The sequence below is a fragment of the Leiobunum rupestre genome, chromosome 10 (genome assembly GCF_980474605.1).
Source record: "Leiobunum rupestre chromosome 10, qqLeiRupe1.1.hap1, whole genome shotgun sequence".
Classification (NCBI taxonomy): domain Eukaryota; kingdom Metazoa; phylum Arthropoda; class Arachnida; order Opiliones; family Sclerosomatidae; genus Leiobunum; species Leiobunum rupestre.
In genome coordinates, this window is record NC_143393.1 from 30,211,375 (window position 1) to 30,221,229 (window position 9,855).

General features: G+C 34.7%; 1 protein-coding gene across 1 annotated transcript; it reads right to left on the reverse strand.

Annotated features, from left to right (window-relative positions):
- Positions 1-1,600: 1,600 nt before the first annotated feature.
- LOC149925356 (uncharacterized) lies at positions 1,601-7,979 on the reverse strand. Its single transcript, XM_090160414.1, has 4 exons — positions 7,851-7,979; positions 6,243-6,408; positions 5,450-5,697; positions 1,601-1,836 (listed from the first exon to the last, which is right to left on the reverse strand). Exons 1-4 carry the CDS (start codon positions 7,962-7,964, stop codon positions 1,672-1,674), a joined length of 693 nt encoding a protein of 230 aa, XP_090016540.1. The 5' UTR covers positions 7,965-7,979; the 3' UTR covers positions 1,601-1,671.
- Between the last annotated feature and the right edge of the window lie 1,876 nt (positions 7,980-9,855).

Consider the following 9,855-nt stretch of genomic DNA (forward strand, 5'->3'; position numbering starts at 1 on the left):
GTTATCAACTAGGCATTTCCTCAAATGAATTTCGCGCGTTGCATGATGAATGCGGAGAAGCCGTGCTCGAACGTGTTTAAACTTAGAACCACGCTGGTTTAAGGGGTTTTCCCCCGAGCTCTTCGGTTTCCCCTTCCATAAAAACTTGTTGAGGTTAACGGTAATAGTTAGTGTAGGGAGCTGTTGGCTCGCGTGGCATGAAGGGCTTGCCACCATTGTAACCCGGCCACCCGTTTAAAGACATTATAAGTCGCTAGATGATTTGGGGCTAAGGTTGTTCCTTGGGTATTAGCCTAGCTGATTATTTTTATTATTAAGAAATCGCCACCGCGAGCCCTTAGCACCGTAGCCAAGGCTTTTTCACAATTTTATCACTTTCAAACTTAAAATTAACACTTATCGTTGCAAAATGATTCATCAGAACCTAAAACTGGCTTTTAGAAAGAAGATAACTTGTTTCTGAAGGTATTTACTTTTCAAATTTGAGATTTTGACGAAACTCTCCCAGAAGCGTGAACTACGATATGTAGTCTAACTTTCAAATAACCCCGTTTTTGCTATAATCATTTAATTATTTTGTTTAAAAATATCAAATATGGGCAATATTATTTAAATTTACGGACAACTTTGTGTGAGACTAGACTAAAATGGAAAATTGGGGTTTCGTTTAATTCTTTAAATAGATATTAGGCAAGGATCGTGAGGAATTTCATTTTCCATTTATGCACTTAATAACTTAAACATTGTTTTGTATTATATTTATATTTCTAAACATGTTCCATTTATTTTATTCAGAGTTACCACGGTATCTGGAGAACATGTAATTCTTTGAAAAGTCAGGGAATTTGAATATGGGTATAAAAATCAGGGCAAAGTCAGGGAATTTAAATATGGGTATAAAAGTCAGGGAATTTTCTAAAATTAGTCTAGAAATCAAGGAAACGTTAGTGAATTTAATTTCGGTTGCAAATAGGAAACTTTTACTAAAGTATAGGTTAAAAAATACCAAATCTTGGCACAAAATAAGTCAGAGAAAATCTCAGGAGATGGTCAGGGAAAACCTGGAAAAGTCAGGGAATTTGATTGTGAAAAACTGTGGCAACACTGTTATTTTAAAAGTTTAGGTTTAATTAATCCTTAGGAGACTGTAAAGCTGTTGTAGCGCTTACTCCATTTAGTGCCCGACGCCAGTACTAAAAATTAGCAGTTTTACATTGAAATTTCGGTACCTCAAGCAATTAGTAAAACAATTACAGTATTATACATGCCTTTTAGTGGCAAGAGGTAAGTGAAAGGCAATTTGTTTCTCTTAAATCAATTTTATTTTTCAAATGTTATGAAGAAAGAAAAATTAAAACATAAAAAGATATATATTGATAAAAATGAAACGATTTTGTTCCATTCTTCAAAGTTATTGAAATTTCAATATTTCTAGAAATCTAAGCTATTTGTTCATTTAATTGAATAAATTATTTCCACTTAGAAAAATATTGTCTCATTAATTGATTGATTTGTTTTGTCTCATTAATATAGTTTTCTTATTAGAATAACTTTATTTTAGCCCTAAAGAAATAGTAAACAAAGCACAAACTGGTCAGAGTAATTTTAACTTTTTACTTTAATTTCATATAACCTTAAGATACAGTTCCAAAACTGTGTACGGGTATGAAACTAAAATTTAAATTCTGGTTCTTGCTTAGCAAGACGTTCTATCATAGATTGAAGATGCGAATCCACAACTGGTGTTTTATGAACCTCCGCTATTTGCGACGCGGTTAATTCACACATCTCCTTTGATATTTCTTTCAGCTTTCTTCCTGTTTGCATAGCTAAAACCTGCGCAATAAACGATAAATAAACACAAACCCTGGTACATTATACAGGGTGTTTTTTTTTGCTCGAAAAAGTGATTTTTTCAAAAACTATGTTTTCTAGAAAGTTGAAATTTGTACTGTACATTATACGTGCCGGGGGACACTTTTTACCAAAATTGCATTTAATCGAAAAATATTTACGTTTTTTGAAAATTTAAATTTTAACCTCTAGGTGCTATAAGAAAATTGTCAATGAGAAAATTGTAGAGCGTCACCGAAAACGTACAAATAGCTATGGCGCGAAAAAAATAGACGTCTTTTTCACTGACAAAATTCGCCTTGAAAAAGTGACAAGTTGGGCAAGCTAAAGTAACTTTTTTTGAATTCCATTGGGAGAGTAGTGTAGCTTTATGAAAGTCAGAAATTTGTTAATCTGGTGTTTAATGCAATAAACACCGCTGAAAAATCGAGGAGACAATGGCGAAGAAATTAAATTAATTAATTAAATTATTAATTTTTATTTAAATTACGTAAGATCTGGCGACCTTGCTGGCCAATGTGCCGAACCATTTCACCTTATTCATCGTTTTGAAATACAGTATTTCACATTTCGGGGGTCATGAGGCGTGGCACTCTTTTTGAAACCACAATCTGGCTCATTTAGCTATTGACTTTTCCTATTAGTTTTTTAATCTAACAGGCCTCTATCTTGAAGCAGAAGGAAATGTACTTGAAGTTTGAGATTAAATAAATTTTTTCACCCTGATCCAAAATTCTAAAGCTTTTTCTTGAAATATAATTCCAAGTTGTTAAATTAATGTTAGTTTAGGGTAAAATAAGCTTTCGCAGAAGGAAATGGTCAAATTGGTCCAGAAATACTTCATCTATCTTTAAGTTGTTAAATTAATGTCAGCTTAGGGTAAAATAAGCCAAATTTGACTAATATTTAAAATTTGTCTTTTTTATTGGATGGAAAACGCAAATTTCTGAGCATATATATAATACAGGAGGATAATAACAATAGCTAAAATAGTAGTTGAGGGAGGGTTCAATTATGAATATTTCTACTGAAGTAGCTCCTTCGAGCAGAACCCAGTTTAAAATATAATAGAGGATTATATTTTAAGCTAGGTTCTGCTATACAGCAGCTTGCAGGAGCACCTTCAGTAGAAATATTCATAATTGAACTCTCCCTCAACTACTTTTTTTGCTAAAAGTTGTTATAAAGTTTAACTCTTTGGGAGTGACCAGTTATTCATTTGAATTACCTGATTTTGAAAATACTGCAAGAAATGTTTTTAAATAAATATAAAGCAGTTCTTTCTAAGGTCATTCTGGTCGTTTTATTTAGAAACTATGGCATTACAAACTAAATGGATGAGATTAATTTCAACGCGGATAATTTTAGTTATAATTACACGTAGATAAAATGGTTAATTAAACATGATTTAAAACGTAGATATTTAGTAAAGAAAACGTTTAAACACGTTGTTGTAACGTATTAAATACGTTGGGTTATAAAAGTTTCAAATGCGTTGATGGTAATAACGTTGATAATTGGTTATTCTTTGTATATATATTAACATTTTATTATACGTTACAAAAAACGTCTAATCACCGGTCATCGCGATATCTACTATCAACGTTTACCTTACAGCTTTTTCTCAACCGTTTAAAAACGGTTAATCAACGAGATTTCGTTACCCGGGCCTGGCTTTGGAAATAAGGTAGCGAAACGCGAACACGTTAATTTCAATTAATTTTTAGACAAGCCGAATTTTGGTATTTACCTGGTTTTGGAAATAAGGTAGCGAAACGCGAACACGTTAATTTCAATTAATTTTTAGACAAACCGAATTTTGGTATTTACCTGGTTTTGGAAATAAGGTAGCGAAACGCGAACACGTTAATTTCAATTAATTTTTAGACAAGCCGAATTTTGGTATTTACCTGGTTTTGGAAATAAGGTAGCGAAACGCGAACACTTTAATTTCAATTAATTTTTATACAAACCGAATTTTTCGAGTTACCTGGTTTTGGAAATAAGATAGCGAAACGCGAACGAGTTAGATGGCGCCTGTATCAGTTGGCACGAGATTCAAATATGACGATAGTGCGTACCCGGTTTGTATGGTTCTGCGAATTCGCCAGAAATCTCACTTAAAATGTAAATTCCTTAATGAAACCTTAACCGTAGTTCCAAAAGGATCAGAACTAAATAAAAATATAATTTACAACCAAGTTTGTCTTAAGTTAAAAAAACGTATGTAAATTTAAAGTCGAAAATCGCCCAAAATCACAAAAAGGGGCAAATGAATATTGGGTCATTGAGGATCTGATATTTTCAGTCGATTGACGTATCATTGTTTGACCCTAATGGTTGAAGATTCAGCGGCGGCATCGGCGGCTACGCACTACGTGATCTTAGTACACACAAATACCTTAAGAATTGTGTGTAAAAACAATTGTACATACTACCATACGTTTCGGGAATAGCTCATACCCCCCTTTGCTGGCACAGCTTAATTGAGGAATATGTCACCTCTGTGTCACTAACAAACTATATACATACATAAATACATATATACATTTATATATACTGGTATATATAAATGTATATATGTATTTATGTATGCATATAGTTTGTTATTCTCTTATATTTTAAAATTATTTATTTATAATTTTTATGTTATTACTTTAGGAAAATAAAAACGAAAAATTATAGTACTAAAATAATATTATCGAATTGTTTTTTAAACTATATTTTCTAGAATGTTGAAATTTTTATGGTACGTTATACATGCCGGGGGACACTCACTGACAAAATTTCATTGATTTCGGAAATTATTTTCACGTTTTTCCAAAACTTAATTTTTCACCGATAGGTGCTAGAATAAATTTGTCAATGGGAAACCTGTAGAGCGTCATCGAAAAATTAAATGAATTTTTCACTAAAAAACATGACTTGAAAAAGTGACAAGCTGGGCTAGCTAAATGTTTATTCCTTTCATTTTTATTATTTTTGTTGTAATTGTATTATGGTAATTTTTTCTCGATAATTTTCCATTTTCCACAACATTTATTAAAATTGGCAATTATACCATGAGCGCTAAGTATGTATTGTACACTTGATAGATATTTCGTCAAACGCACCTTATACTCAGGGGTTAGACCTTTGTCACTTTAATGCAATGACTATTCTGCAGTATGGTAATGTAGAACCTAGATTTCGAGGTGTTGGTCAGCAAAAATATTCAACTTTCGATATAACAGTTTTTAAAAAAATATATATCTTTTTCGAGCACAAAAAAAACACCCTTTATATTAAAATATATCTATTTATTTTTATATATTATTATTTCGTATTTAAAATTGTAAAAAAAAATTATCTAGTATATTTTTCAGTCAAGCGAAAGCTAAAACCCCTCACTTCATTTGCCTTTCTTGGTTTTTGGAAATGTCATGATAGGAAGGAGACCAAAAATTTAAACATGATCAAAATAATCAAGTATTTAAAATAGATAAAAACAAGGTTCTTTTAAATTGTTGAAATGTTTTGAATTTTAAGTTTTTTGTTAAATGTATGCCTACGTAGCGGAAATAATGTGAATGAGACAGCCTTTAAGAAAACGTACTTGATTTCTGGCGCTAATTTCGAGCGCGATTTGATCGTTTAATGCCCTGGAAATAGTGTGTCCAGCACTGACGGATCCATGATGAGCCATTAAAAGATTATCCACCTTTCCCTGAAGCAGCCTTCCGAGACGTTTACCCTCATTCAGGTCTGTCACCAGACCACCGAAATCGAAATCGTACTCGATTCGGTTGTAGAGAGCCAGGGCAGTTTGGTTAAGCATCAACAAGGTCGGGTCTTCCAGGCTGGCTGTAAAGTTCATAGGTTCGATATAATATTAAGCTTAACTTAATTGACGATAAGTACAACACTGAATGATTTACGTTACGTAATAGACGGTAAGTACGACACTGAATGATTTATGTTACGTAAAAGAGGGTAAGTACAACACTGAATGATTTATGTTACGTAAAAGAGGGTAAGTACAACACTGAATGATTTACGTTACGTAATAGATGGTAAGTACGACACTGAATGATTTATGTTACGTAAAAGACGGTAAGTACGACCCTGAATGATTTATGTTACGTAAAAGAGGGTAAGTACGACACTGAATGATTTATGTTACGTAAAATAGGGTAAGTACAACACTGAATGATTTACGTTACGTAATAGACGGTAAGTACGACACTGAATGATTTACGTTACATAATAGATGTTACGTACGACACTGAAAGTCAGTCGTTAGCCATAGTCGAAATAAACTATATTATGTCTATTCAATCTTAGTAATTTAGAGGTGCTAATACCCTTTGGAAATGGGTCAAAGGGTTCTGTATTTAGGGAGCATTTACCAATGGCGCAAACGTAGGGTGAATGCGTGTGCATCATGCAGGCAGTCTCGGGTCTGGCCAGGTAGAATCCACGGTGAAAAGATCCTGAAATTTGATGCAGGGACCCGTTTCCTTCGACCACTTCTCCTGTCTCAACATCTATACCCAGAAGCGACGATGGTGTCACCTGTTAACCCCAAAAAATAACAATAGACAAGGTCAGGTTCTTTTGTATAGTAGATAAGATAAACAAATATTTAGTGGAATATCCTAAGCCCAAGCAGAGAAGGGACGCGATAGTTTAGAACGTATTAGGAAATTCCAATTGCTGCGAGGTTTATAGAGCTATCTTTGGGAGATTTTCTTCTACGTTTCGGACTTTCGCGCCACGAGTTAGTGATGGCGGAAGCTGGAATTCCTTGTTAGGGTTATACTCTCTTTTATACGCTCGTTTAATAAAATTAACTCCTTAATTTATAAAACCGCCGCGTAGGCTTACAAGTTTACATTTTCCATAAAAACCAGTTGCAAACCAAGTAGCTCTGTGTAATTAAACAATAAATTGTACACAACGTGTTGGTCACCCAAACGCGTTTGTAGGCGAAGTTTTAAAGAACGGGTGGTTTTATTGGCCGAGGCTTAGCTTCAAATATTTAAATAAAGTGGTAAAGGAATTTTTATTTTAGAGTTTCAAGTCATTTCCTTCGTCGGCTAACGTGAAAAATCTTTGGACACATTCGTGGCGCGTGCGAAGGAAAGAGAAGTTTTGGAAGTAGATTCAAAAACTTTGGTACCAACAAAAATGCCGAAAAGTGTGTTGAACCGAAAACTATTTCGTTATACCACAGTAATTAATAAGTTTAGTAATTATCCAGTTCTAGATCAGCTAGCAGTTAAGAAATAATATGATAAATAGGGTTTAGTGGTTAGCAGTTCAGAGAGTGATTTAATAAGAATGAATAACTTCATATCAAAAAAAGAAGTCTAATGGAACCATAATATGGTTACACATCTTGCTTTCATAATTATTAAAATTAAAATTTTACCATTAGCAATATTTCAAGATACTAAATAACTTTTAAATGTTTTATATTAAATGTGTTTGTAATGCTTACTTCACCTTGTGACCAAATGATGCCGCAGCTTTGATCGATGTTTATTTGAATCTACCTAGCATTTTTAACTGGCAAAACGGTATTTCGAAGTAAATAAAATTTCCCGCTGACCATTTACCAGAAAGTCGTGATACATTCTAGGCCCCATTTGAATTAAAACTGCAACTAACTAATAACAAAGAGAGTCGTATTAGCTAATAATCAATAGCCGGGACAAGTGGCGCAGTCTTTTAATCCAAAGCGTCTGTGTAGCAGATAATGTGGAGGGTCAGGTGAAGACGACCACCAATTCTCCAACGGGTGATTGTAATACTTCCGCCACGGGTGTCCCGTCGCTATCCCCAAATATTACCTCTTTGACGTGGCCTTTACACATATCTCACCCCTGATTAATCAGATGGACGAGCGAATTGAATTGTCCGACAAGTCACAATTGTCACATAAAAAAAAGCTATAATCAGTGTTGTCAGATGTGCGATAATTGTTTTATATTAAATGTGTTTGTAATGCTTACTTCACCTTGTGACCAAATGATGCCGCAGCTTTGATCGATGTTTATTTGAATATACCTAGCATTTTTAACTGGCAAAACGGTATTTCGAAGTAAATAAAATTTCCCGCTGACCATTTACCAGAAAGTCGTGATACATTCTAGGCCCCATTTGAATTAAAATTGCAACTAACTAATAACAAAGAGAGTCGTATTAGCTAATAATCAATAGCCGGGACAAGTGGCGCAGTCTTTTAATCCAAAGCGTCTGTGTAGCAGATAATGTGGAGGGTCAGGTGAAGACGACCACCAATTCTCCAACGGGTGATTGTAATACTTCCGCCACGGGTGTCCCGTCGCTATCCCCAAATATTACCTCTTTGACGTGGCCTTTACACATATCTCACCCCTGATTAATCAGATGGACGAGCGAATTGAATTGTCCGACAAGTCACAATTGTCACCGTAGTAGCAATAACGTAAATCAGAGATAAGAATGAATTGGAATTCGTGAAAAGAGACACCATCTGACGTGGCCATCCGTCTTCAAGTGCTTGCTCGTGCATTTCACACAACTTCTACTTGTTAAGATTCCGCTATTATTTGTTGATTTCTCATATTTTAAATAAAATTTCTCAGACTTTAATTTATTTTTTAAACTGAGATCTTACAAATGTTAGTTTAGTCATAAGCCTATCATAAGGTCCCCATAAGCAAAGGTCTAAGCCAAATTTTTGACGATCACATACCTGTTATTAAAAGGTAGGTATTCAAAATCTGTACCCGCCAGCAGTAGGCACAAGTAGGCACGTGCCTATGTTTAAAAATCTTAGGCCTATTATAGGGGCCTATAAAAGTTTAAAAAAATTGCCTCTGGGGCCTCCAAATGTGATTTTTAAATTTTATTTATTTTTAAAAATTGGTCATCTAGCCCCCTTAAAAAAGAACTCTCATTCAATTCCAATTTCCAAGAGTCCTAAATGGCCCTAACAAAACGTTCTCTTTTGAACCACCTATACTCGAAATCAATATTACTTGAGTACACAACAGCGTTGCCAACCTGATCGAATAGAATTATCGTACCAACACCCGAAAATTATCGTATTTCAGTTCTATTTATCGTACGCTTCCAAAATATCTAGCGAGTAGAAAAGGGGTGCGAAATTAAAAGAGGGAACGGTTCTTCCCTCTCTTTAGACATAGAGGAATAGAGAATCACCGGCAGCGTTGCCATACGTACTATAATTATGGTACAAATACCATTTTGCATAATATTATAAATTGTACTATTTTTTTGAGAGCGTACTATAATTTAGCGTCAAAACTGGTATTTTTCAACAACGTACATAACAAAAACTCATTCCTACTGAATTATCGTACAATTGGCAATATCGTACGTTGTAATAGCGTACATCCTACTGAATTATCGTACAATTGCCGATATCGTACGTTGTGATATCGTACATCGTACGGAAGGTGAAATTATCGTACAAAACGATAATTATCGTACGGGTTGGCAACGCTGGTACACAACCAAAGGCAGCGAACTCTGTGGTTTCTGCTTTTGGTAGTGTACTCTGTTAACATTGATATAGAGTATATGACAAAAGACTGGCCCGGGATGGGGAAGTCCGTCGTGCAAGGAAAGCAGCAAAAAAACCCACCTGTTCGCCTCAGTGATAACTTGTAAGAACCTTGGCTCCAACCAACACAATAAACATAAGCTTAATTTCTAGAAATTCTACAAAAGGGGGCATAAAGTGAGAAACTGGATTTCTTTAGTACGACTTAAACCGTTGCAACGCTTAAACGAAGGGAAATCCCCGCGGAGCTGAAGTCGAAGCGTAAAGCATCGTACCAGTCACTACTTTGAATAGAGAGCGTCCTGGGGATTAGGGTTTTTTCTTTTTTACACTTTGTCCCTTAAGCGAAATCACGTGATATCAGTGACCACTGATCGTAGCTAGAGAAAGGACCTAGACCTTCGGTGGTCAGACTTGTCCCAGATAACGCACGTTTCTTCATTTCG